This window comes from Panthera uncia, chromosome A2, assembly GCF_023721935.1.
Source record: "Panthera uncia isolate 11264 chromosome A2, Puncia_PCG_1.0, whole genome shotgun sequence".
NCBI classification, from domain to species: domain Eukaryota; kingdom Metazoa; phylum Chordata; class Mammalia; order Carnivora; family Felidae; genus Panthera; species Panthera uncia.
Genome location: NC_064816.1, coordinates 118,805,311 through 118,833,238, shown reverse-complemented (window position 1 = coordinate 118,833,238; position 27,928 = coordinate 118,805,311). Strand labels below are relative to the sequence as shown.

The window sequence follows — 27,928 nt, the reverse complement described above, 5'->3', positions numbered from 1 at the left end:
CAATTGTTTTGGCTTTCCGGTGGGATCCAGCAAAGGAAAAGGGCGGGGGAAGCTAGGGGAAGGGCGCGGGAAAGGGGTGGGGGTCTCAAGAACCCGGGAAACTGCAAAACTGCCGCTTGTGCCGCTAGGCGGGCGCAAGCGGCGGGAGTTAAAACCTGGCGAAGGCTGGCCCGCCGTCCGCTGCCCGCGCGTTCCCGGGCCGCGGAAGGGGCCCGCGAAGGGGGCGAGCGCGCGCCGCAGGGGCGGGGCGGGAGCGGCGAGCCGGGCGTCTCGCGGCCCGGCGGCGCGGCTCCCGGGGGAGGAGTCTGGCGGTGGTCGGGCCCTAAGGAGCGTGCGGCGGCGCCCGCAGAGGACGCTGCTTTCCGCGCAGGACGGACCGACCGAGGGAGGGCGCGAGGGAAAGCCGGAAGGAAGACGAGGCGACGGCGCCAGCCTTCCTCGGGGGAGGCGGAGGCGAGACCCCGGCCCTGGCCGCGGCGGGAGGGCCACGCCCCCGCCGCCGCGCCCGAGGGGCCCAGTGTTTTCGGGGCCGCCGGCCGCACCGGATCCCGATCCCTGGGACCTGGGGACACGGGTGAGCAGGCGTCTTCAACGCCGGGCGGGAGATAGGGGCGGGCGGGGGGAGCCCGCCAAGACCTGTGGAGGAATTGGGGAAGGAGGGCAGCAGTGGGAGGGGGCTCGGCCCTTTGTGGCTCTGCCGGTGCGGGGGGGGGGTGCGGGGGGCGGCGGCGGCGGCATCTTTCAAACCCGAGACGCTTCCGCCGCGGTAGGGGGAGGGGCGCGGGCAGCCGGCGCCGCCCTCCGCGCCCCGCGGCGGCCCCTCCGCAGCCGGACCGGTGTGTGGGGCTGGGGTGTGCGGGTGCGCCGCTCGCGGGGCCGTTTCCGGCCCCGGCCTCCGGGCGCCTCGGGGCCGCGGGGCTCCCAGGCGGCTCCCTGGCCCCGGCTGGCGCCCGCCTTTGCCAAAATAAAACCGTTTCCCTTAATGCCTCGCGACGTGTTCGCGAGGTGGTGGGCCGGAGAAGGGCAAGCCCTTCCTTGCATTTTTTTTCTTCCCAGTATATCTGAAGTAAGCAGGAGATGTGTAAATTAGCAGAGGTCCCATTATGATCTAACGATTTTAAAAAGAAAGCAGAAGCTGCCCTTTGAAACAAAATTGTGTACGTGTTTACTTTAGACTGTGAAATCGTTAACTTATTTGAACTCGACCACCTCCCTCTCCCTATGAATTGACAAACCGTGAAGTAGAAGAATATCCTTTGATTTGATTTGGAGCAGTTATTCCGGAGTTAACGTCTTTTGTATTCTAGTTTAGCAATCTAAGATCTCCTTTTACAGCGACCTTAAAGGGAGAGGAGTACATACTCCATGGGCTACAGATCCCTAGAATTGTCCGCTACCACTATGGTCCTTTCAAGTGAAAATAGAAGAAGAACCCAAATGTAAAATTAACTTTAAAAGGGCACGTTTGTATGCAGTATTTATCTTCTAGATCACTTAGCCTTATAAAAATGTAGGGTACAGGACTGGTCACGTGTTGTTTATACATGAATCTGTACGTCTGGCTCACTGAACATTCAGGCATTCAGAAACAAAACCCTATCAGTAATGTGGTCTGACCAAAATTACGTTTTCTTTTATTGAAGCAACTAATTACCGGGGTGGTTTGTTTCTTCTCTTTTTGTTTTTTCCTTCCCTCTGAGTTGTGAATTTTTGCCTGAATTTGAGTATTCAAATCTCTTGCGGTTGTGAGTGACTTAGTTAACCTTTGGTAACGTTTTTTCAGGAGGACTTTTTTTTTCTGACCTGAAATAAATTGAAGAATCAAACTAGGCCGTTATTTTCTAGTTTTGGCCGTGTGATATTTGGTATTCTTCTCATCTGGTTGGTGACTAACGTTAAGCATATTCTTCACACTTTGATCTTTTGTTCTACTGCTTGTTGAAAACCCTTTACATTGGGCCCTGAAATTCTCAAGAAGTTGTCTGTTGATCAGCTATACAGGACTGTAGCATTTCTGTTGTGCATGCTTTATCTTCCCACTCTGACACCTAGTGCTAATTTCTCTACACGGAGTTTTGTAGGAAGGAGTTTTAAGTACAGTAACTTCTCCCCTTTTTGTTTGCTCTCATAGGAAGCGTTACCATAAATAAGATCTGTTAGCTTTAGTTATTCATGGGGCCTCTAAGGAGGTGGGTTGGAATAGCGGGTCATAGTGCTTAAGTCCACACAATTCTATAGATTCTCTTTCTCCTGGTTAATGGAAATGATGAACTGTTTGGTAGATTTTAAACATTGAACGTTGAATTCCTAGAAATTTGAATGCAGTCTGAAAAGCCAAGAGATTTTACACATTTATTTAGACAAGAGTTGTTTTTCTCATTGCCCACTTTCCTAAGGCCAGGAAAAAGGATTTGTCTTACTGTCATAAAATATATGAATGAAAATATCAGAGTTCTTCATTATATATCAGCTTTATCGTTTTCACTTTTGTGCAGTTTGAATACAGCAAGTAGCATTTAACTCAGTATAAAAAATGACAGGTTGGTTGCAAGTAATTTTTTAAATATTTGAAGATTACTCCTGGTTCCTTTGCCCGGAATTTGCAGTACCTAGATTGTTCTCAGTGTGGGAGGAGAAGGGATTGTTGTGGAAGATTTGGAGAAAATATAATTTAATGAGAGAAGCGTTTAAAATTCTTCACTTTCTTTGCTCTACTTCCACACCTCTGACAAGTGGTGACATGGCGGTGGCTTCCATGGTAGGCAGAGGGTTCTAAGTATTCCTCAGTTTATTTTTTGGGATATAAACTGAGAAACTTCAGTAGTCATAATCATAAACTGGCTGTGCCCTTAATGACCTTATGAGTATGTTTGACTGTCTGGGAAATATTTTCTTCTGCTGTGATTGAAAAGATTTTTGACTTGATGGAAAGTGAAATCCTAGTGAAAAAGTTAAGGTCAGTTTTTCTTTAGCCTGTATTTCTCCAGCTTTCATCAGTCACTATGTAGAGCTGAGAGGAAAAATCGAAAAATGATATCCAAAATACAAGGACATACTATACTCATATGACTATTCTATCACAGGTAGCATCTCCTTTATGTTCTCATTTAATATTTTGTTGTTCTTGTTTAATTTTTAAACAGTGAAGTAACTTACTAATCGTAATGTAGTATATAGGAGCTTATACTTGTGATCTGAATTTACTTAGGGTGCTGAGCATAATTGACTTGGTGGAGTCCTGTAGTCTTTTCATTGTGGTTGGAAAGGAATAGACCTGAGCTCTTAATTTGGTTAGAATAGGGGAAGCTATACTGAAATTTATCAAACTTTATAAAGTCTTTAAAAGGCAAGGTATTTTTTTTAGTTGATGTTTGTCACGCCTCCAAAAAATACTGTTTGTGTAGTGGTTGACAATCAGTCTAAAGACCAAGCGGTCTTCCAAATACTCTCAACTGTCAGGATGGTTTTGTTAACTTGAAAGCAAGCTTCTTGGCACCAATCTTTTTTGTCCTCCCTGAGGAGAAATCTATTGCCTCATTGATATGAACAAAGTTTTGTTTTGTGACTGGTGCTTCCTGGTTCTCCTTTAGTTTTTTTTGCACTGGCATCGGCCCTTTCAAGATTAGTCTTTGTTGAGCCAGTTTGTTCTGTGATTTGTACCATCAAAACACTCCCTAAATCTTTGAATGAATGTTTTTTAAGATCCCTTTCATCCCTGGTAAAAAGAGAACCGTGTTTGAGTACTGAGACTTTGTAATTGGGACGCCTGGACCTGTATAGGTGTGGAGATTCAGGAGTTGGGAAAGTGCCACAAAAAGCCTGGCCAGTGACTGCATTAATAATATAACTGCAGGTTTATGTGGTAGGGTTCTGTGTCAAGCATCATCCGAAGATCTTTATGAAATTAATTTATTCAGCTCACTGACAAGAGATTTGTTTTTATCTTCCATTTTACCAATTAGCATATTGTGGCACAGAAAGTAAATAACTTACAAAAGGTCACACAACTAGTTGAAGAATTGGGCTTTCACAGCTCCACAGTTCATGCTCTTAATTTTTTGGCAATACTTGACATTCAGAATGCCTTGGATCCTTTCCAAGAAGTCTTCAATCTTTTGTATTGGCATTTGTGGCATTGGAAGATGCAGCACCATCTAAGTTAAAAATATAAAACTGGAAAGTGCTTCATACATGATCTATAGTTCACTGCCCTTCCTCTCTATCATTATTTCATCCTTTATGTATTTTCTGTGTAGTCCTTGTTGGCAACCTCCTTCCATCTTTTAATTTCATTTAACATACACAGCTCACTTAATTGCTAATCAATCTCGTTTTCACCTGCAGCAGGTATTTAATCCTTTATTCTTTCCTGTATCTTCTCGGTTTTGCTTTTGAGTCTTTTGGTTAGCGTTGGAAAATGCTCTATTTGTGTTTCTTAGCTACTCAGTGGAAGGGTACTGCAAATGACACACCTGTGGGGTTGAAAACTAGGTTTCAGGGTGAAATTTGATACCTCCTCTCCCCCTAATAGAACCCTTTGCCATCAACCTCTGAAATCTTCTGAGTGTTTGGAGTTAACTTTTAAAATTTCAATATTTCAAGCCTTTCTCCAATTAATCTTGGTTTCTGTTCCTTTAAAGTCAATGTTCAGAATCTATACAATATAAATTGCTACTATTTCTTTCCAGTTTATTTATTTTGAGAGCATAAGCAGGGGAGGAGCAGACAAGCAAGGGAGGGGCAGACGGCGGGGGTTGGGGGGCACAGAGGATCCAAAGTGGGCTCTGTGCTGACAGCACATATTGGAGGATGTGTGGCTCAAACTCACTCACTGTGAGATCATGACTTGAGCAGAAGTACTGAGCCACCCAGGCGCCCCTCTTGTTACTGTTCTCTCTTTAATTGTCATTATTACAGTGTGTACTTTGTGTAGGTTTTCTTTATAGATACATTTTGGGGCATATGTTGGCTTTTGGAGCCTCATGACTTAACCACCTTTTTTGTAGTACTGTTATTTTTTTAGGAAAATGAAGTGAGGATTTCAGACAACTAGATTAAACTTCTGGAGTACGAGTAATTTTAAAGTTGGATTTTCTATATTTCTGATTTAATGATGAAAATGTAAAACAGGTTGGCTCTATGAAGATTTATTTTATAGTCATGTTAATTATTTGAGGAAAATCTGTTGAAATAATTTCTCATGAGGAGTTTCACATTTTTAAATAGAATTGTGTATATTAATATGGATTGCTGACTGATTTAATCCTGATGATCATGGAATAGCAGTGCTTGTTCCTTTTGAAACTATTTTGTGTGGTGGAATCCACTCAAAGTACCTTGGAAGCTTGGGTAGCCTAGAGAAAAAATGTATTAGAACCAAAACTTTTGCTTTTCTTTTTCTCTCTCAGTCACAATATAAATTTCCTACTTTTATAGGAAGTCCTTAGATTTAAGAATAAGTTGGACTTTGTCCCCTGATTTTTTGCAGAAAGTCCATGGGTAGAGAGTAGAAGAAAAGATCTCCTGTACGTGGCATTCTAACATTATTCATTGTTGTTGTTCTCTGCTGTCAGGTAGATCACTGAAAAACGTTGAAATGAACCCATAAGTTAGGAAAAGAATTTAGAGGGTGCCTGGGTGGTTCATTTGGTTAAGCGTCTGACTTTGGTTCAGGTCATGATCTTGCAGTTCGTGAGTTCGAGCCCTGCATCGGGTTCTGTGCTGACAGCTTGGAGCCTGGAGCCTCTTCAGATTGTGTGTGTGTGTGTGTGTGTGTGTGTGTGTGTGTGTGTGTGCGCGCGCGCGCGCGCGCCTCTTCAGATTCTGTGCGCGCGCGCGTGTGTGCCCTTCCCCTGATTGCACTCTGTGTTTGTCTCTCTCAAAAATAGACATTTAGGGGCGCCTGGGTGGCTCAGTCGGTTAAGCATCCGACTTCAGCTCAGGTCACGATCTCACGGTCCGTGAGTTCGAGCCCCGCGTCGGGCTCTGGGCTGATGGCTCAGAGCCTGGAGCCTGCTTCCGATTCTGTGTCTCCCTCTCTCTCTGCCCCTCCCCCGTTCATGCTCTGTCTCAAAAATAAATAAACGTTAAAAAAAAAAAAATTTAAAAAAATAGACATTTAAAGAAAATGTTAGAATATCCATAGTTTTTATGTCAAAGTACAGTGCACTTTAGTACATTCTGAATTTTTTTATATCGTGTTTGTACAACTCCCATTTCTTAACTCTCGTCATTTTTCGCTGTGGAATATTTCTTATGACTAGGTTTCAAACATGGGACTTTAAATTTTTTTTTTTTTTACGTTTATTTATTTTTGAGAGACAGAGGGAGACAGAGCACAAGTGGGGGAGGGGCAGAGGGAAGGAGACACAGAATCCCAAGCAGGCCCCAGGCTCTGAGCTGTCAGCACAGAGCCTGATGCGGGGCTCCAACTCACCGACCGCGAGATCATGACCTGAGCCAAAGTCAGGCGCTCAACCGACTGAGCCACCCAGGCGCCCCTCAAATATAGGACTTTAAAATACATCTCTTTACACAAAAATTATCTTGTATACATATTCTGTTTCTCAACTGCGTGTAGTTATTGTAGTTGATAAAATAGAAAATAAGTGATTTTGACTATATAGTTCTCACTGTGTTTTTTTCCTAGCAGATTATCTTGTAGACAAATGTACTTTGTTTTTTATTTTTTTAATTTTTTTAAGTATTTATTTTTGAGAGAGAGAGAGCAAGGGAATGAGCAGGGGAGAGAGGGGTACAGAGTATCCAAAGCGGGCTCTATGCTGACAGGAGCACGCCTTATGCAGGGCTGGAAGTCTGGAACCATGAGATCGTGACCTGAGCTGAAGTCTCTTGCTTAACCAACTGAGCCACTCAGGTGCCCCTTGTTTGTTTTTAACCTTAATAAAGAGTACTCACACTGCATAAAAGAGAAAGTGTTTCAGAAATCCACTGAACCTGGGGAAAAGCAGGCGGGGAAAGCAGGTGTGTGTTAGGGAACAGATGTTAAAATATTTTCATTGAAGAGAAAGTGGAACATATACAGGTTAGATTAAGAATTACATTTAATTCAACTTTTAAGCATTTAAGGTGTATGTTTTTCCCCTGTTATTGTGATGTAAAGGGAAGACCTTCTAGGAGATAACAACCTGAGTTATGTATTTTAATCACTGATTCTTAATATTTGATCAAGAAGCAGTCTGAAGCAGAGATTGGTACATGTGGTCTGCAGCCTGTTTTTGGAAATGAGTTTTATTGTAATAAAGTATGCCCATTTGTTTACATGCTGTCTTTTGCCACTTTGACACTACAAAAACAGAGCTAAGCATTTGGGACAGAGGCTTTATAACTTACAAAGCCTCTGAAATATTTTGTCTTTGTGATAAGAGAAAGTAGTATACTCTTTAAAAGTTTTTTTTTTTTTCAAATTAGATAATCATTGCATATGTTAATAAACAGAAGGATTGAAAAAAGTCTTCACTAAGTTTTTTCCTCTTTCTGCAACATGAACCACTGTTAGTAGTGGAATCAAATGCCAGCTACCTCCTTTGCTCATTTTACTTGTATTACAGTTTTTCTTATGGTAAAGAATAAAATTTCTTGTATTATCAGAAGTTTTGAAATGAAAGATCAAGACAGGTGGATTTTAAGAAAAGCATTTCTTATACGCGGCTTGCTTTACCCATTTGCACCTTTTTAGCTTTTGTCTGCAATAACTTGTCTTTAAAACACCATTTTTTAAAATGATAATCATGGTTTTGGCTGTAATCTATAGTAAGAATAAACGCATATGGTATTTTGGAACTCTAGTGGTTGGCAACCCTCAGTCTGAGTACTTCTAGTACAATGACCAGCACTTAATAAATACTCAGTAAACATTTGTTGAGTTAAATTTAAGTAGCCATTGATTTGTGATAGAAAAATAATTCCCTGATACCTGGGAATTACTCGGTCTGTGGGTAACTAACTGCTAACTTCTGCAGATAACAAGATGTGTGACTTACTTTGAAGCTAATTTTAGGTATGACATAGAATGATATATGACACAATATATTTATTAAAAAGAAAATTCATAAAATATGTTAAATCACTGGTGAAATTCAGTAATACAATACAGGCTTTGTGAAATATTTTTAGGATATTGATTTCAAGTATTGTTTCTAGGAGAAAAGGATTCTATAAATATTCATGTTACGGGCATTTGAAGGTTGTTGGTTGGTCATCTTAAACTTTGCAACTTTTCACGTTTTTACATATTTTCACATATTTAAAGTCTCTGGTCTCAGATAAGTTTTATTTTGAATTGTACTAGATACAGGTGTTCAAATTATTACACTTATTTAATATGATATCTAAATAACTTTTTCTGCCTATTTTACTTTATTTTTTAAAACATTTACTTATTTATTTATTTTGAGAGAGCACAAGCGAGCAGGTGAGGGGCAGAGAGTGGGAGGGAGAAAATCCCAAGCAGGCTCCTGCTGCCAGTGCAGAGCCCAGCTTAGGACCCAAACTCACAAAACCATGAGATCATGATCTGAGCTACATCGAGTTGGGTACTTAACTGATTGAGTCACCTAGGTACCTCTTTTTTCTGCCTATTTTAATATTAAGATATCCTAAATAAAAAATGCCCTATCAGGAAGAAAATGTACTCCAGATTACAAGTAAGGTGTGGGGACTAGGGGTGTATAATGCAGCCATACTGAGGCTTACATAAAGCTGGCTCATGGTGTAATTTTCTAAAAGCATCTTCAGTTGTTTTACTGTGGCATCGTGCGTATGATTAAAAAAAAAATTATATCTAGTAAGAGACTTAACAAATCAGGCCTAAAAAAGTCCTTTCAAAAAATCAAGTCACTACAAAAAAATCAAGTCATAATATGAAGTTAAAGAAATGACCAGAGTGAGTCTAGTCTGTACAGCTAGCCTGCAAGGAATTCTGGGGTCTAGCAGTGGGATCCAAATCCATCCTGGCCCAGACTGCCAGTTCTTGTCACCTGATTTAAATATGGATGAGGATGATTTTGGATCTTGCAGCTATGGTTAGGACTTTCAGTTTATCAATGCATGCATTTCTGTAAGATAAATTTCTAGAGGTAGAATTGATAGATTGGGATAGTCAGCATTTACAATGCCAAATACTATGCTTTCTGTAATAGTTCACTTGCAGTTCTGAAATTCAGAAAGCTCTTAAAATCAAGTTTTAAGAAAAACTAGCAGAACTCAACCTGAAGTAACACCAGGCTATTTATAGTATTATTTTCACACTGTTCATATTTCCCACAGTAAAGATAGTAGTGTGTTCAATTATGGAGTGTTGTGCCAGACTCCTTGAGAGAGTCTTGTAATACATGATACATGTACCACGTTATCTCTATAAAACCTGAAAAATTTTAAATTCCAGAACATATCTAGCCCTAAGAGTTTTGTTTTTTTTTTAATTTTTTTTAATGTTTATTTATTTTTGAGAGCAAGAGAATGCGTGCAGGAGAGGGGCAAAGAGGGAGACACAGAATCCACAGTAGGCTCCAGGCTCTGAGCTGTCAGCGTAGAGCCCAGTGCAGGGCTTGAACCCAAGAACCGCAAGATCATGACCTGAGCTGAAGACAGATGCTTAACCGACTGAGCCACCCAGGTGCCTCTCTAGTCCTAAGAGTTTTGAATAAGAGCTTGTAGGTATGACTTGACCTACACTTCTGTGTAAGAATGCTCATTTTCTCCATACCCTCACTGGGCCTTGCATTATTGATATGTGAAAATAGCCAGTGATTTTAGGTATTACTAGCTTTAGAGGTTATAGTAGTAGAACTTAGATTTATAGTGTAACTTTCAAATCTGGAAGAGCAAAGTCGTTACCTTAAATGACCCAAAGTCTCTCTCTGCCTTTGCACCTGTTTTAGTTACGTTCAGAGTTAAGTTGGCTGGAAATTTGACAGTGTATATCAAGTTAGCAGTTCGTGTAATAGTATAGTTTGGCAGGAAGTACAATGTGATCTTCTCTTTGACATATGGGAGATAGTTTGTGAGAAAAAGTGTTAGTGGTTCCAATCACGGTATTATTTATAGGTTTCATGTCAATAGTACTTGATTTTTCTCATTATGGGAACTAAGAGTCATCTAATTAGAAAAGAAGTGATAGTTTTAGCTATTTAGTAATTCTGTGTGGGTTTTATCTCTTCTTTTCCTGATTTGTAATTCCTTTGCCAAAGTTAAATTTTAATTCAGTTGGAATTTCTTTTGATGAATGGTATGCAATAGGACTAAAATGTAGAGGTTTTTTTTCCCCCTCTTTCAAGTGGTTAGCCAGTTGTTCCAACATTATTTTGAAATAAGCCAGTTTTCCTATTTTAAAATGCCAGTGTTTAGCATATCTAATTTCTTATATTTACTTGGGTTTATTTTAGATTTTTAATACATTTTACTATTGACAAGAGTCACAAGGAAAAACTTGCCTTCCGTTCCCCTCAAATATCTTGGCAACTGCTGTGCATTCTTCCAGATGAATTTTCTGCAAATAGGATTTAGGTTGGATTTGTATTAAATTTATACATTTTGGAGAACGTTCATATTCGTATAATATAGAGTCTTCCATGTAGGAACACATGTCTCTTTATCATGTTTGGTTTCAAAAAGGGTTTTTTGTACCCCCCCCCCCCCCGGAAAATTCTATATTTTTAAAAAGATTTCTAGGAAGGAACCACCACTGGACAAAGAGAGATACTCCCTATGCTACCCTTACTGAACTGAACTACAGATTTAAAAAGTATATAGTTTTGGGCTGCCTGGGTGGCTCAGTCAAGTGTCGGACTCTTGGTTTTGGCTCAGACTATGATCTCACACTTTTGTGAGTTTGAGTCCCATAACGGGCAGCTTGGTGCCTGCTTGGGATTCTCTCTCTCTGTCTCTCTGTCTCTCTGTCTCTCTGTCTCTCTCTCTCTCTCTCTCTCTCTCTCTCTGCCTCTCCCCTGCTCATGCTGTCTCTCTCAAAATAAATAAACTTAAAATACACACGTATATATATGTATGTGTGTATATATATATATATATATATATAGTTTGGAAATTAACAAATGGAATGTTTACCATATAGTTAATTTATATTAAATATAAAGCGTTTGTAAGTATATTTAGAATATATTTCCCAAAATGAGATTCTCCACGCAAGAGAAAGGGTTTTGTTTTGTTTTCTTTTCTTTTTCTCTTAAATTATGGTCATGTATTGCCACTAAACAAATAACTAGTGTATTTGGCTTTGTTGGTAATTCTTTATTTTTAAGTAACTTTAAAATATATGCTTATTGATATGCTGCTTACTTTCTAGGATGTTTGTATTTTGTAGAGAAGACAAAAAGTTAATTTAAGAGTATAAATATTATTTTTTCCCAGTCTTTTTAATTTTAAATGTAATAGACTTTAAATATCCCTTTTCTCAAGGGGGCCCTGGGTGGCTCAGTTGGTTGAGCATCCAACTCTTGATTTTAGCTCAGGTCATAATCCCAGGGTCATGGGATCAAGCCCTGTGTTGGGCGTCGCACTGAGGATGGAACCTGCTTGAAATTCATTCTCTCCCTCTTTCTCCCTCTTTCTCTTTTTTGCTTTCTCTCTGCCCCCTCCCTGCTTGTGCTCCTGTGTGCAGTCTCTCTCTCTGAAAAAAAAAAAAAAAAACCAACAAGAAATGTACCTTTTGTCATGTTTCGTTTTTATGGTAATGTTTGAAGTTGAACTTTGAATAAATATAATTTATATTTAAATCTGCTATTTTAAGCATTGTATTCTAAAAATGTACTGGCCTACATACTCTAACTGAACTTTTTTTTTTTTTTTTTTTTTTTTTAGTTTCTCCAGAGGATCCACAAAACATAGGATGTCACCACAAAATCTACCTCGTGTGTTACTCTCTTTAACTCATGAGCTGCACAACAATTGTAAATTTGAGCAAGACGTCTGCAGACTGTTGGAAAACTGAAGAACCTAATTAACACAGGATGACCTAGGAGTGATTCTAAGCCTATAACAAGAAACTATTCATTAGTGAATGTGTCAGTCTTGATTCTGAATGCTACAGATAACAGCAAGCAGAGTTTCTCCTTTCTTTATTTCTGAAGCATTCACTTGACCTTCCATCAGTAAGACTGACTTTTCCAATCTGTTCCGGGAGATATTAATGGAATACAGTCATGTCCACTCAAGACGAGAGGCAGATCAATACTGAATATGCTGTGTCCTTGTTGGAACAGTTAAAACTGTTTTATGAACAGCAGTTGTTTACTGACATAGTGTTAATTGTTGAGGGCACTGAATTCCCTTGTCATAAGATGGTTCTTGCAACATGTAGCTCTTATTTTAGGTAAGTACTTAAATCTTGCTTGGCTTGTAATTTCAAATGTAGAATGTTAGCTTATTTTAATGTTTTAATGGGAATTCTTTTAAACGTTTCAGTTAAAAAAAAATGACATCTTAATGTTTTGCTTAAACTTTCTATTCCAATGGCATGGTGCTTGCCAAATCACTTCCTTGCATGTTTAAGTAAAGGACAGGAAAAAGAAGTTTTTGCAAAGGTTTAAATATAAGAAATTTGTTGAAATTAACTCCGGTAAAGTTTTCATTGTGGGGAGGCAAAAAGATTCAGAATGCTGTTTTGCCATTAAAAGATAAAGAAAAATGAGGGGCGCCTGGGTGGCTCAGTCAGTTAAGTGTCCTACTTTAGCTCAGGTCATGATCTCAACAGTCTGTGAGTTCGAGCCCCGGATCGGGCTCTGTGCTGTCAGTTCGGGGCCTGGAGCTTGCTTCAGATTCTGTGTCTCTCTCTGGCCCTCCCCCACTCACGCTCTGTCTCTATCAAAAAATGAATAAACGTTAAAAAAATTTTTTAAAAGAAATGAATAATTTTTATTTACTGTTGAGATTTTAAAATATTACATTCAGAAAAGAGTAGTCAGGGGCGCCTGGGTTAAGTTAAGGTCAGTTAAGGGTCTGACTTCAGCTCAGGTCACAATCTCACACTCTGTGAGTTCAAACCCCACGTCGGGCTCTGTGCTACAGCTCAGAGCCTGGAGCCTGCTTCGGATTCTGTGTCTCCCTCTCTCTCTGCCCTCTGCTCATGCTCTGTCTCTCTCTCAAAAATGAATAAATGTTAAAAAAAATTTAAAAAAAAAAACGAAAAGAGTAGTCCGTCATTGATGTAAGAGTTGTAGTAGGCTGAACGATAACTTTTCGAGGATAATTGTTGCTGTTTAGGTGTGTTAAGGACTTTATTTCCTTTGCAAAAATGTTTTTCTCACTCTTAGTTTACTATTATCATTTATGATCTCCATTTAGCCTTACCAGACTCCTTGCCAGATTTAAATATTTAGTAATTAATACTATTGTTCTCTATGCATCAAAATTTAGAAGCTGATTTATTTGTAATAGCAAGTAAATAAAGCTTAACTTTTCATTTTTATGATCTTCTGCAACTTTTAACCTTTTTAGTAGGTTTCTCTTTATTGTGTGTTTTGTGAGAAGAATGGAAGCAAAGTCATAGAAATTCTCTTATTTGTGTTTTGCCCTTAGGTTGAATTTTTACTTAATATTTGAAAGGGACAGGGTCAATAAAGATGAGTTAAATGTGGACCAGTATAATACTACCACAAATATTAGTAGTCATAAGTGGGGATCAGCTGTGAAAGTTAATTTCTGCTGTTCTTTAGTGTCAGCTATAGACAGGGCAGGTTTAATGTTGACTTTGTAAGGTTAACATACTTGAAGGTGTAGAAACTTCACATTTTTTTAATGTTTATTTATTTTGAGAGAGAGGGAAAATACCAAGCAGGCTCCACACTGCCAGTGCAAAGCCCAATGCAAGGTTTGATCTCACGAATTGTGAGATCATGACAGCTGAAATCAAGAGTTGGACTTCACCAATAGCCACCCAGTCGCCTCAGAACTTTACATTTCTTAATGTAGCACATCTCCTGATGATTCCCGAAGTTAAGGCCCAATGCTATTTGTCTTTCCTGTGCCTGCGATTGTTTCAGGTTAAGCTGTGGATTTTTCATGCAATTTCAGACATTGATTTTCTTAGAAAGCTTAGCATATTTGCAAGCAGTGATTCTAAAACTTGGTTGATCATCAGAATCCTCAAGTGCTTCTACAAATAGAGGTTCTTGGATTTCAAACCTAGAAATTCTGATTCAGTGAGTCAGGGTTAGAGTTCAGGAATTTTTACATATTTAAAAACTTACCAAATGATTGTGATGGTCAGTGTTTTTTTTTTCAGATCTGTTGGCTTAGTAGATGGTGTTAGAAATTTGAAGTTACAGATTCAGTCAATACCGAGAGTTATTAGCTGTCCCGTTTTAATGGCCATTAATTATAAATTGATTACCCATTATTAGAAAGAGTTTTATGCCTTAGTTGTGGATTTTCAGATTGGTATTTTTAATCATAGAATAGAATCTTTTGTAAAGGTAATGACCTTAGCAGTCATCTAGTCTGATTTTTAAATCTGTGCAGAAATTCCATCATCTATAATATTCTCTGTATGGTCATCATCTTGATCAGGAAGTAAACTTGCGTTTTTGTAGATGTCTTCCCTTTTTTTTTTTCCTTTCTCATTAAGTTTATTTGTGGTTGTATAGGTAACACACTGTTCTTTAAATTCTCTAGTCATGAGGCTGTTTATCTTTAACTAAGTGGGTTAGAATTGATTTTCCTGAAGACCAGGAGACTTAAATCTTTCAATAATGTTAGTCTTTAATTTTTTTTTAAATGTTTTTATTTATTTTTGAGAGAGTACACGCGCGCATGAGAGGGGGAGGGGCAGAGAGAGAGGGAGACCCAGAATCCGAAGCAGGCTCCAGGTTCTGAGCTGTCAGCACAGAGCCCGACACGGGGCTCGAATTCACAGACCATGAGATAATGACCTGAGCTGAAGTCGGACACTCAACCGACTGAACCACCCAGGCGCCCCTCAATAATGTTACAGTCTTAAAGACAACACAGTCTTCTTAAGGCTACTGTTATTTCCTTTTCAATGGCCAGTTCCCTTTTTTAGCATCCTTGGTCTTGTGAGAAAATATATTCTCTCTAAAGCAAATCAGATAATAAGTAGTAGAATTAAGTAGAAGTAATTATAACTAGGAGGAATAGTCTGATACATATTTGTGATTAAAGCCACACATCTTTAAAATCCTGTGTCTGGGCTGCTTTTATAATCCCCAAGATGAAAACAGTCTTTTATATTTCTTCCTCCCATATATACCTTTCCTCTGGAGTGGGTAGATTATCCTATATTTCCACAATAATAATTTGATCTTTTCCCAAGTGTTCTTCAGTTGGATTCTTTCAGGTTCGTTGATTTTAGTATATCTTTATGTATAATACTAGTCAGTAGAAATTTACTATTGGAAATTCTTCCTTTTGGGTTACATACATCTTTCCTTGTAGTTTAAGTTACCAGTTACATCCCACCAAGAATCAGTAGAACCTCTGAAACAGTACGTCTTAGTAACATTTACAGTTCATTTTAGACCCCAAATGAGAGATTAACTTGAGAATTACTCAGCACCTCTTCCACTGTGGTACTTTTCCATATTTCATATATAATATGTAATTCAGTATTTACTCTTTCTTAAAAACGTTTAAAATTTTCATGTGGCGCCTGGGTAACTCAGTCGGTTAAGCTTACTCTTGGTTTCAGTTCTGGTCATGATCTCACTGTTTGTGAGATTGAGCCCCATGTCCGGCTCTGCAGTGATAGCCTGAGACTGCTTGAGATTCTCTCTCCCTGCTTCACCCCTGCTTGAGTGCTCTCAATCAATCAATCAATCAATCAATAAACAAACAAACTTTAAAAAAGAAAATTTTTATAATCAGGTTGGCTAGACTTCTATCTTTGGTCTTCAGCAAGCTCAGCTCCTTCACAGATGTCCATATTTCTGGTGTTATAAAACCATGATGTAGAAATAGCCAGTCTCAATGTTGTCTGTATAGTCAGCTGTTCTCTTGCCCTCTCTCTTTTCCAAAATTACTGCCTTCTGCTGGAATAGACATATAAACCACCTGATCCCTGGTCTTCCATTTTTACTCAGAGCTCTTACAGTTCTTTTTCAGGTTTCTTTTGGTTATCTCCCATTCTCATGTCAAACAGGTGAAGCCAGTTAGTTATAGGTGTTTTTAGGGGTGCCTGGGTGGCTGAGTCAATTGAACATCCCACGGCTCAGGCTGTGATCTCATGGATCATGGGATTGAGCCACATGTTGGGCTCTGCACCAGCAGTGTAGAGCCTGCTTGTAATTCTCTCCCTCTCTCTGCCTTTCTCTCTCTCTCTCAAAATAAGTAAACATTAAATATATACATATATATGTGTGTGTGTGTGTGTGTGTGTGTGTGTTTTTAAAGAGTTTGTTGTCATGTCTTGGATATTTTCTAAGAACACTTCCTCTTCTCCAGTACTCAGGTTTATTTATGCTCATCCTGTACTTTTGAGGAGGATGTCCTTAGCTACCCTGATTGATTTTGTTTGTGCCACTCTTCCTCTCCTTCACTGCCTGAAGTTTAGCTGCTGTCCTTCCTCCTCATTCTGAGCTATACCATGAGAGCAATTAGGTAGTCACCAGTGACTTTGTGGTCCTTGATTCTAGTTTTTGACACCCCACCTCTCTTGTCCTAAGTAGCATGGTACTGGACTGATTTCTCTGATGAATCTTTTCTTGACCTTGTGTCATTCTTTTTTCTTTTTTTATCCTGATTGAACTTTACCTCAGGTTGGTCATTGGGATTCTGGATGCATTTTTCTTTTGAGTTTTTTAGTCACCCTCAGATACCTTATTCATCTTTAACACATGTCACTTTGTAGAGAATTCACAGCCCACCAATTTTTTTGTGTGCATTTTTAGAGAGAGAGCTTGCACAAGCAGGGGAGAGGGGCAGAGAGAGAGAGAGAGAGAGAGAGAGAGAGAGTCTTAAGCAGGCTCCATGCTCCGTGTAGAGCCCAACATGGGGCTCAGTCTCACGACTTTGAGATCATGACCTGAGCTGAAATCAAGAGTTGGACGCTTAATCGACTGAACCACCATGCACCCCCACTGCTTATTGTATTAATTCCTGATCTTCCCCAGAGTTTCATTAATATTAAATACTTAACCGATTATTGTATTATTTCCATTTGACTCAATTGCCCTTACCTTAAATCCAAAATTTAACTCCCCCTTTTCCCAGGATTAACTTGACTTACAATTCTGTGATCTTAAAATTTTTCTCTCAGTGGCTAGCAGTTATTTTTTTAGGCAATTATTTGAAAATAAGTAGCTTTATTTCCCTATCTACTTCCTACTCTATTCCTTTCCCTATGTTCAGAAAATCACCAGAACTTGATTCATTGTGATAGCTTTTGTATCCTTTTCTGCCACCCTGGGTCAGGTTCTTCTTACTCCTCATCTCGATTATTGCAGTAGACTCATAGCCCATTTGCCTGTCTCTACCCTTTGGCCACTTGAGGTCTGTCACTAGAGTATTCATTCTACAATACATTTTATTATGCTGATAAATTCATGCACAAAACCCTTCAGTGTTCTCACTATAAGAAAAATCTTAGACTCCTATGTCTCCATTTTTTATTTTGGAGAAAGAGTGTGAGCCAGGGAGAGGGGTAGGAGAGAGAGAATCTTAAGCAGGTTTCACGCTCAGCACAGAGTCTGATGCAGTCCTAGATCCCACGACCCTAGGATCATGTCTGAGCTGAAATCAAGAGTCAGGAATCTCAACCTACTGAGCCACCCAGGCACGCCCCTCCTAGGCCTCTAAAAGCCCTCTGTGATCTGACTGCCACTCATTTTTCCAGTTTGCTTTCCAGTCTCCTGCATGAACCCTTATGTTCAGCCATGCCCCTGGAAAAAACAGTTATGTTCTGCCCTCACTGTTTTATCCATTGTTGAAGGCCTTCCTCATCTTGTCCTTCAGGGGCCCAAGCTAGTGCTGTTGTCATACCCACTTTTGATCACCACAGACTTTTCTCTTTTATGCATACGGTAATACTCTTTGCATTGTTTTTTCATCTCTCACCTACGTTTGGGTGTTATGTTTTGTATTCTCTACACCACTGATTGCCTTTTGGCATTGTTTCCTGTATATAATAGATTTTTTTTTTCTATAATTTATTTATTGTTTATAATTTACATCCAAGTTAGTTTGCACTTGGTGCAACAATGATTTCAGGAGAAGATTCCTTAAGCCCCTTACCATTTAGCCCATCCCCCCTCCCACAACCCCTCTAGCAACCCTCTGTTTGCTCTCTTAAATATAAAGGGTCTCTTATGTTTTGTCTCCCTCCCTGTTTTTATATTATTTTTGCTTTCTTTCCCTTATCTTCATCTGTTTTGTATCTTAAAGTCCTCATATGAGTGAAGTCATATGATACTTGTCTTTCTCTGATTTCACTTAGCATAATACTCTCTAGTCCTATCCATGTAGTTGCAAATGGCAAGATTTCATTCTTTTTGATTGCCGAGTTATACTTCATTGTATATATTGTATATAATAGGTTTTTAGGAAATTGTCCCATATAGTTTTAGGAAATCAATTTGAGTAAATCACATTTTTAACAGCTTTATTGAGATACAATTTACATACCATAAAATCCCCCTATTTTAAGGGTATAATTAAATGCATTTTAGTGTATTTATAGAGATGCACAACCATTTCTACAATCTAACTTGAAACATTGCACTCACCTTGTGCCCATTTACAATGACTCACCATTCTTACCCATATCCCTAGGTAACTACTAATTCCCTTTTGTCTCTGCATTTATTTGGGGGAGGGATATTTCATATAAATGGAATCATACAATATATGGTCTTTTGTATCTGGTTTCTTTCATTGAGCACGTATTTGAGGTTCATCTGTGTTATAATACATATCAATACTCCCTTTTTATTACTGAGTAGTATTCCATTGTATGAATATGAAGAATGAGTTTGATGTTTCCACTCAGATGGTGGAATAGTTATATCTTTGGCACTGAATTATTATGCTTTTCTCTTGTGTCCCTGAAAAGATTTCCTTATAATGTGTCCATAGGCAAATACCCTAAATAAACATCCCATGTTATCTAGTTGTCCTTCTTAGGTCTACGCTGGTTTTACACTAAACCCATCAGCTTTGTTTCTCATTCTGATGTAGGGCCATGTTCATGAGTGGACTCAGTGAAAGCAAACAGACACACGTGCACCTGAGGAATGTGGATGCAGCCACCTTACAGATAATAATAGCATACGCATACACGGGTAACTTGGCAATAAATGACAGCACTGTCGAACAGCTTTATGAAACCGCTTGCTTCCTGCAGGTAAGCGGTTTTTCCTCTGTTATGTACATAAACTGGTTTATTTTGTCAAGAAACATTGTTTCATCAGTGATGTCTTCCATTGATGTAATTTTCTTATTGCAGAGTTTAGAAGGTAAGTTTTCTCTTTATTTTTTATTTATTTATTTTTTAATTTTTTAATGTTTATTTTTGAGACAGAGACAGAGCATGAATGGGGGAGGGTCAGAGAGAGAAGGAGACACAGGATCGGAAGCAGGCTCCAGGCTCTGAGCCGTCAGCACAGAGCCCGACGTGGGGCTCGAATTCACGGACCGTGAGATCATGACCCGAGCCGAAGTCGGACGCTCAACTGACCGAGCCACCCAGGCGCCCCAAGTTTTCTCTTTTTAAAGCATATAAGGGAGCTCCGCCTGGCTGGCTCAGTAGGAAGTGCAGATGGCTCTTGATCCTGAGATTCTGGGTTTGGGCCCCATGTTGGGTGTAGAGATTACTTAAATAAAACTTTTAAAAAATGTGTAAGGGGAAAAATATGCATATGGGAAAAATAATAGGATTTGATTAGCCAATAAACTTTAGTTTTATGATGGGAACTTAATTAAAAAGATGGGTGAAAATTTCATACTGGTTTCATATTTTGCCTGGTTTACCTGAGAATTTAGATTTTAAGTAGAAGTAATTTTTAAAAGTGTTTATTAAATTTAAATGCCCTTTTTTTATTTTTGTAAAGCCTTAGAAAAGTAGGTACTTCATAAGTATGTGCTGAATGAGTATGAGTGACACTGAACATCAACATGGGTGAAATTCTGGGAACCAGAGTATAGTCCATGTCTTATGTAGCTTTCTTCCTTTTTTTATTCTGTACTCTTTTTTTCCTTAGAAAATTGTGCATTGTCCCACTGTACCTACATCTCTGGGGAAACTGAAGCCATAGTAGCTTCGTGGTGCCTTTTTTTTTTTTTTTTTTTAAGTTTATTTCTTTTGAAAGAGGGAGAAAGTGTGAGCAAGGGAGGGTCAGAGAGAGAGAGAGGAAAGAGCAAGAATCCCAAGTGGGCTCTGCACCAACAGTGTGGAGCCTGATGTGGGGCTTGAACCCATGAACCGTGAGATCATGACCTGAGCCAAAGTCGGACACTCAACTGACTAAGCCACCCAGGGCGCCCACTGGTGCTTTAGAATCAAGGGCATTCATAACCTAGATCCAAACATGAAAGGGGGAAATGTTATAATATGTCCACTGTCTTTCTGTAGTTTGTAAGTTTTCAATACCTTTTTTAAAGCCAGGAATTTAAAAAATACGAATTTCAGAATACTTTATTACTGGAGGTAGGAACACTGTTCCTAACTTTTTCCCTAACATGTTAGTGAACTCATATGCATATGCTCACGAAATGAAAAACAGGACTCTTGTCTCTTTTACTGGGTTGCCCTGACAGGCCTGGGATGGGGCATTTTGTGACACCAACATGATCTTCGTTATTAGACACAGGGAGTGGTAGTGTTTTTATATGCCACATACTGTGTTATCTAGGTTATGTATAATGTTTTAGATATATATCCTGCTTTATCTATATAGATGACATATAGATATCATCTAATCCTTACTGTGATCGTTGGTAAGGATCTCCCCATTGTATACAAGAGGAAGCTGAAGCTTGGAGAAGTAACGCTCCCTAATACTATACAAATACTGACCATCCAATCTTAGCAACCTGACTTCTCAGTCTAAGCTGCTTCTAGTTAGCGTGCTGTGTGAATAGGTATAGTAGGTACCAGTTCTGATTCAGCCAAGATCTACTTCTCCTCCTTAAGAAAAAACAAATCTGGGAAACAGAATGGCTAAGGTGGGTCATTTAAATGTAGGTAATTTACAACGGCACATGAATGTGCTTATTGTACCTTTGGTTATGTTACCTCTCTAGATAAGAAAGGCAAATAGGTACTTAGTCATTGTGCGTGATTTTCTTGTTTTATAAATGACTATCTTGTCCATGTTGAGAAAACCAGATTCTGGTTCCTCAGTAATAACCATTTATGATGATAAATGATAATCATTTATGTACTATGATATATTTACATTGTTTTCCCTTTGGTTTTCTCAATCGTGTATTTTTTAAAGCCTAAACAATTATGCAGAAATTTTCCTTTCCTGTAAGGCTATTTTAAGAGCCTTTTTAATGTTACATTATTAGCTCTTAAATAGGGCACTTAAGTAGGCCACTGGACAAGAAGAAATACAAAACTATGCATAATCTTATAATTCTATTACTGGAAGGCATTATCTCTTAGCCCAAACATACATATCTAAAAACAAACCGTAGTATAGGGATCTGATTAATACACTTGTGTTTTACAATAAAAGTAAAATTTGTCTGTTCTGTCTTTATCAACCTTTTGTTTCCTCCCATTTTAGGTAGAAGATGTATTACAGCGTTGTCGAGAATACTTAATTAAGAAAATCAATGCAGAGAATTGTGTGCGATTGTTGAGTTTTGCTGATCTGTTCAGTTGTGAAGAATTAAAGCAAAGTGCTAAAAGAATGGTAGAGCACAAGTTCACTGCTGTGTATCACCAGGAAGCATTCATGCAGCTGTCACATGACCTACTGATAGACATCCTCAGTAGTGACAATTTAAATGTTGAAAAGGAGGAGACAGTTCGCGAAGCTGCTATGCTGTGGCTAGAGTACAACACAGAATCACGATCCCAGTATTTGTCTTCAGTTCTTAGCCAAATCAGAATTGATGCACTTTCAGAAGTAACGCAGAGAGCTTGGTTCCAAGGCCTCCCACCCAATGACAAGTCTGTAGTGGTTCAAGGTCTGTATAAGTCTATGCCCAAGTTTTTCAAACCAAGACTTGGAATGACTAAAGAGGAGATGATGATTTTCATTGAGGCATCTTCAGAAAATCCTTGTAGTCTTTACTCTTCTGTCTGTTACAGCCCCCAAGCAGAAAAAGTTTACAAGCTGTGCAGCCCACCAGCTGATTTGCAGAAGGTTGGGACTGTTGTAACTCCTGATAATGACATCTATATAGCCGGTGGTCAAGTTCCTCTGAAAAACACAAAAACAAATCACAGTAAAACAAGCAAACTTCAGACTGCCTTCAGAACTGTGAATTGCTTTTATTGGTTTGATGCACAGCAAAATACCTGGTTTCCAAAGACTCCAATGCTTTTTGTCCGCATAAAGCCATCTTTGGTTTGCTGTGAAGGCTATATCTATGCAATTGGAGGAGACAGTGTAGGTGGAGAACTTAATCGGAGGACCGTGGAACGATATGATACTGAGAAGGATGAGTGGACAATGGTAAGCCCTTTGCCTTGTGCTTGGCAGTGGAGCGCAGCAGTTGTGGTTCATGACTGCATTTATGTGATGACACTGAACCTCATGTACTGTTATTTTCCAAGGTCTGATTCATGGGTGGAAATGGCCATGAGACAGACTACCAGGTCTTTTGCTTCAGCTGCAGCTTTTGGTGATAAAATTTTCTATATTGGAGGGTTGCACATTGCTACCAATTCTGGCATAAGACTCCCCTCTGGCACTGTCGATGGGTCTTCAGTAACTGTGGAAATTTACGATGTGAATAAAAACGAGTGGAAAATGGCAGCCAACATCCCTGCTAAGAGGTACTCAGACCCCTGCGTTAGAGCTGTTGTGATCTCAAATTCTCTTTGTGTGTTCATGCGAGAAACCCACTTAAATGAGAGAGCTAAATACGTCACCTACCAGTATGATCTGGAACTTGACCGGTGGTCTCTGCGGCAACATATATCTGAACGTGTACTGTGGGACTTAGGGAGAGATTTCCGGTGCACTGTGGGGAAACTTTATCCATCCTGCCTTGAAGAATCTCCATGGAAACCACCAACTTACCTTTTTTCACCGGATGGGACAGAGGAGTTTGAACTGGATGGAGAAATGGTTGCACTACCACCTGTATAGTTGGGGAGTTTAGGGAGTGCACGCCTGATTTATGTGCTTTGTCATTTTCTTTGCTAAACAAGAGAGGCTATGAAAGGACTAAATATGAGTACATAAAAATCTATCTTTGATAAATTTTATTTTTATGCCCTACTTAATATTTGCATCAGTATAATATATATCAGTGAGTCTTACAGAAAGATATGCTTCCATAATATGAAATAGATTATCCAATAATTGAGAAAGTTTTACATGTATCATGAGCGCATAAGAATCTGGATTATCTAACATCGTTAGCCCTGTGTTATGTACAGTTCAAAAAGTTCACTTATTAAAGTAGTTTCCTGTTCCTAGTGTGGTATATCACAGATTGTGCTGAGGTTATTTTTAGTATATGTATTTCATTCCCGTGCTTCTGTTCTGAAGTCCTGAAATACAGCTGTTTTTTCAGTGTAATTAATTCAGCTGCACTTAACACTAGTGTCCATGTTGGTATAGAAGTGTTGTCTAAATCCTATACTCTAGTTGAGGAAGATCTTCCATTTCATGGTATTGCACAGGGAGAGCTATGACTGCAGGCTCAGTCTAACTATACTATTAGGTGCATGTACTCTCTTTTCACTAACTTATACTTGTCTATTTAGAATACAGGTCTTCCAATCAGCTGGTCATTTACCAGGTGTGGACTTAAGTTGCTGGGCTTGCAATAAGAATTGCTAGTCCCTTGTTGTGCGGGTCTGTGTGGAGCTTTAATCAATAAATGCCTCCACTCTCTGTATCACATTAACATTGGCTCATGCGTATAACTACCTGCTGCTGTTGTATTTCTCCATCTTAAAGATTTAGAGTGGGTTAACCAGGTCATTACATCTTAATTTAATAACAAGCATTACTGTAGAGTGATTGTGTATAGATATCCATTAGCTGTCAGGGTGTGTTTTTTTTTTTAACCTGTCGTGTGTGGGGGGGTGGGGTAGGATTAGAAAGGTGAACTGTTCAGGAATTCTCTGCACTAGCTGCAGAAGAGCAGACAACTAGTGCTGCTCTGGCATTAATCCCAGGAACCACTAGCAGTAGCGGGGGCGCCGCCAACCTAACATGAGCACAGGTGCTTCATGACGACATCACTAGCATGTTCAACTGCATCATGTTCTGGCACTGTATTTTGAATGACATTAATTTATTAAATAAATTGTATATATACGATAGCTCTTGTGATGGCAACGGTGTGCTTTTAATTTTACTGGGGCAGTTTAACTTGTTACAAGTGGTTTTTTGTTTTTTTTTTTTTCCCCAGAATTCTGACATACACACACACACACACATTTGGCTTTCCTTTATTGTCTGATTTGAACCTTACTGTATCAGCATCAACTTTAGAGACACAGAGACAAGGCTTTAACCCTGGTCCCAGATTAGGATCATCTGGAGTACTTTTAAATTCAAGAGCCTCATCCCAAACAAAACAAACCACAATTTCTGGTGGGTGGACTCAAGGACCCAAGCAACAGTGTCTTTCAAAGCAGTACAGGTGATTCTTTCGGGCAGTCACATCGAGAAAGAACCCTTGGTTTAGGCCTTAAATGAGGATCTCATTCTGGATTGCCAGTCTTCCTACAGCACATTACCAATCAGGTTTACGAACTTTAACTGCCTCTCACTGCCTACTGAATAAAGTCCCAAATTCTTTAGCACTTTTAAGGCTCTCTGTAATTTGACTTTAAATTACTTTTACAGCCTTATCTTACATTGTTTTCCCCTATACTTTAACTCCTAATCGGGCTTTTGCTATACTTTCCTACCTTTGCTTATGCTACTTGCTCTACTCAGCGTGGTCTTTTTGTCTCTCTTCTGCCTGTAGCTGTCTTCCTGTAGTTAAGATCTACTTGGGGCAGGGTATTGTTTTGTGTTTTTTTTTTTTAATTCGAGTTAGTTAACATGTAGTGTAGTATTGGTTTCAGGAGAATTCAGTGATTCATCATTTATGACACCCAATGCTCATCTCAAGTGTCCTCCTTAATGCCCATCACTCATTTTAGCCCATCCCCCCACCCAATACCCCTCCAGCAACCCTGTTTGTTCTCTGTATTCAAGAGTCTCTTACTGTTTGCCCCCTCTCCGTTTTTACCTTACTTGGCTTGGGGGCAGTTTCTAAATGAATGCTTCCCTAACCACCTCTTCCCCTGTGCTGGAAAGAGTCCCTTCTCACTCGTCCTCAGTACCTTGTACCTTGACCTGTTAATTGTACCATTCTGTTGAGTGCTCTTACTGGCACTCTTCTACAAAACGATGTTTTTGAGGGGAGCTCAAGGCCACAGTTCTGGCCTTTGCACCCCTGCAGCTGCGTCCCCTTGCAGTGTAGCATAGTTGGTGATAAAAGTGTTGAACAAAAGCTGATACATGTAAAGGGCCTTGAGTTTGAAATAGTCAAACCCAAATTATTCTCATCAGGAGTTCCACTAGTAGTCATCTCTTTTCTTCACTTAGCTCTCCATCCAGTTTAGGTCTGTCATAATGTTCCGGCCACTCTCTTGGCAATATCCCAAACTCCTTTGTTTTCCTGTCATTATTTTGTCACTGTGGGGCAAAACCTGAATCTTCGATGAGTTCAGCTCTCTCTGCCTCTGATTACCATTGGGCTGCTGAGCACTGCCACAGGAAACAAGATGGCACAGATTGGTGCCACTGTATCATCTGCGGTCACCATCCACAACCACTAGATCCTCAATAGTAGCAAGCTACCCTTCGTTATTCGAAGCAATTTGAAACCTCCAGTCTTAGGAAATCTTCACCTTCCCCAACTCTGTGAGCAGATTACTACTTCACAGGAAAATGATAGAGCGCAAACTTTCTGAACTGCATCGCTAAATCTGTACCTTCCTCCACTACAAGTTCTTCCTCTTCTGTTCAGAGAGAAAATAAAAGAGTCAAGGATCTGTATCAAAGATACCATCTTTTCCAAGCTTCTTGCAAAGTCTGCTCTATGATTACTCTGCCTTCCAAACTTGCTTGTGCACCAGAATCTTGTCAAGATTAAATACAGATTCCCGGACTCTACCCAAACCTTAAGCTTGAAGCAATCCTCCCTGATTCTGAAGCTGCCTTCTCATCCCTTCCCTAGTTGGCTCTTTTCCTTTCTCTTTAAACATGACCAAACCTTTTTGTAAAACAGTCTTTTCCTCCTCACCCCCTTCCTTCTTTCCCCCTTCAAAACCTAATTCCTTCCTGGAATTGCCTTTGACAAACCATATCTCACCATTTACCACTGAACCATGTGAGCCTGGTTTCTGCCACTATCACTCTACTGAAACTTGAACTTCGTTTTGTTTTGTTTGTTTTAAGTTTATTTTCAGAGAGCACGAGCATGCAAGTGAGCGGGAGAGAGGCAGAAGGAAAGGGAGAGAGCATCCCAAGCAGGCTCCATGCTGTCAGAACCCAACACGGGGCTTGAACTCAGGAACTGTGAGATCATGACCTGAGCTGAAATCGAGGGTTGGATACTTAACTGCCTGAGCCACCCAGGCACCCCTCTTTTTCTTTCTTTCTCTCTCTCTTTTTTTTTTTTTTTTTTTAAGTCCAGACTGGACTCTGCTGGTTTGCTTTGACACATAATAGCACTTTACACTGCTGAACGCTTTATTTGAAAGACTCTAAACTGGACTTGTGACGTTACATTCGTCTGGTTTTCTTCCTACCTCTGGGGCCTTTCCTCAGAAGCTGACTTCACCTCTTTTACATCTTGATTTTGTATATTCACACATGCCTTAACCAGTACTGTTTACTTCAGTGACTCCTGTTGATTTCCTTCGGCCTAGACCTTCATCTGAGAGCCTGACTTGGATATTGTCTTAGCTTGGGCTGCTATAACCAAGTGCCATAGACTGGGTGGCTTAGGAATTTGTTTCTCGCAGTTCTGGAGTCTGGAAGTCTGAGGTCAGAGTCAGATCATGGTCAGATTCTGATGAGGACCCTTTTCTGGGCTAATATAGACTGCTGACTTCTTGTATCCTCACGTGGCAAAAAAAAGATGGAGCAAGCCCTCTGGCCTCTTATAAGGGTACTAATGAGAGTCACGAAGGCTCCACACTCGTAACCTAATTACTTCCCAATGCCATCACACTGAGATTAGAGTTTCAGCAAATGAATTTTGGAGGGACACAAACAGTCCAAAACAAATCTCTAGCTTATCTCAGTTATCTCACACCCAACATGTCTTAAGATCTCCCCCCCACTCACACCTCACACATGCATCTGGTTCAGGTTCTTTCAGGAAACAGCACCATCATCCATCCTGCTGTTTAGGCCAGAATCTTGGGAGTTAATTGGACTTTCCTCTCTCCCTCATCTCCATATCCTGTGAGTCACAGGGCCTTCTAGTTTCTCTTAAATATCTCTTGAACTCATCTTCATTTCTAACACATCAATCTAAAGCCCCTATCCTTTCACCTTGAGAACTTAATTTCCTAAATCTTTTAAAAAACAAAACAGCTTTCTTGAGCTGTAATTCAAATAGCAAACACAATTACAAAACATTTCACGACTCCAAAAACCCATACATACTCTCCATTTCTCCCCAGATGATTGCTGCTGATCCCCTTTCTTTGTTCACACTTTTTCCACTCCACAATCAACTTATCTTTTTCCAACAATTATGTCCTGCCTTTGCTTTGAACTTTTACTGTCTTTGGAATACA

At 39.7% G+C, this 27,928-nt stretch overlaps 1 protein-coding gene across 1 annotated transcript; it reads left to right on the top strand.

Moving 5' to 3' along the window:
* The first annotated feature begins 29 nt into the window (after positions 1 to 29).
* Positions 30 to 24,442, top strand: KBTBD2 (kelch repeat and BTB domain containing 2). Its single transcript, XM_049641662.1, has 4 exons — positions 30 to 574; positions 11,839 to 12,349; positions 19,165 to 19,330; positions 21,720 to 24,442. The coding sequence occupies exons 2-4, from the start codon at positions 12,180 to 12,182 to the stop codon at positions 23,253 to 23,255; spliced, it is 1,872 nt and encodes a 623-aa protein (XP_049497619.1). The 5' UTR covers positions 30 to 574; positions 11,839 to 12,179; the 3' UTR covers positions 23,256 to 24,442.
* Positions 24,443 to 27,928: the final 3,486 nt, after the last annotated feature.

Excerpts from the sequence above, each read along its gene's own strand:
- KBTBD2 (XM_049641662.1), top strand. The coding sequence starts at position 12,180 with ATGTCCACTCAAGACGAGAGGCAGATCAATACTGAATATGCTGTGTCC. Across the intron at positions 12,350-19,164 it reads ACATGTAGCTCTTATTTTAG|GGCCATGTTCATGAGTGGAC; the intron begins GTAAGTACTTAA and ends ATTCTGATGTAG. Across the intron at positions 19,331-21,719 it reads AAACCGCTTGCTTCCTGCAG|GTAGAAGATGTATTACAGCG; the intron begins GTAAGCGGTTTT and ends CTCCCATTTTAG.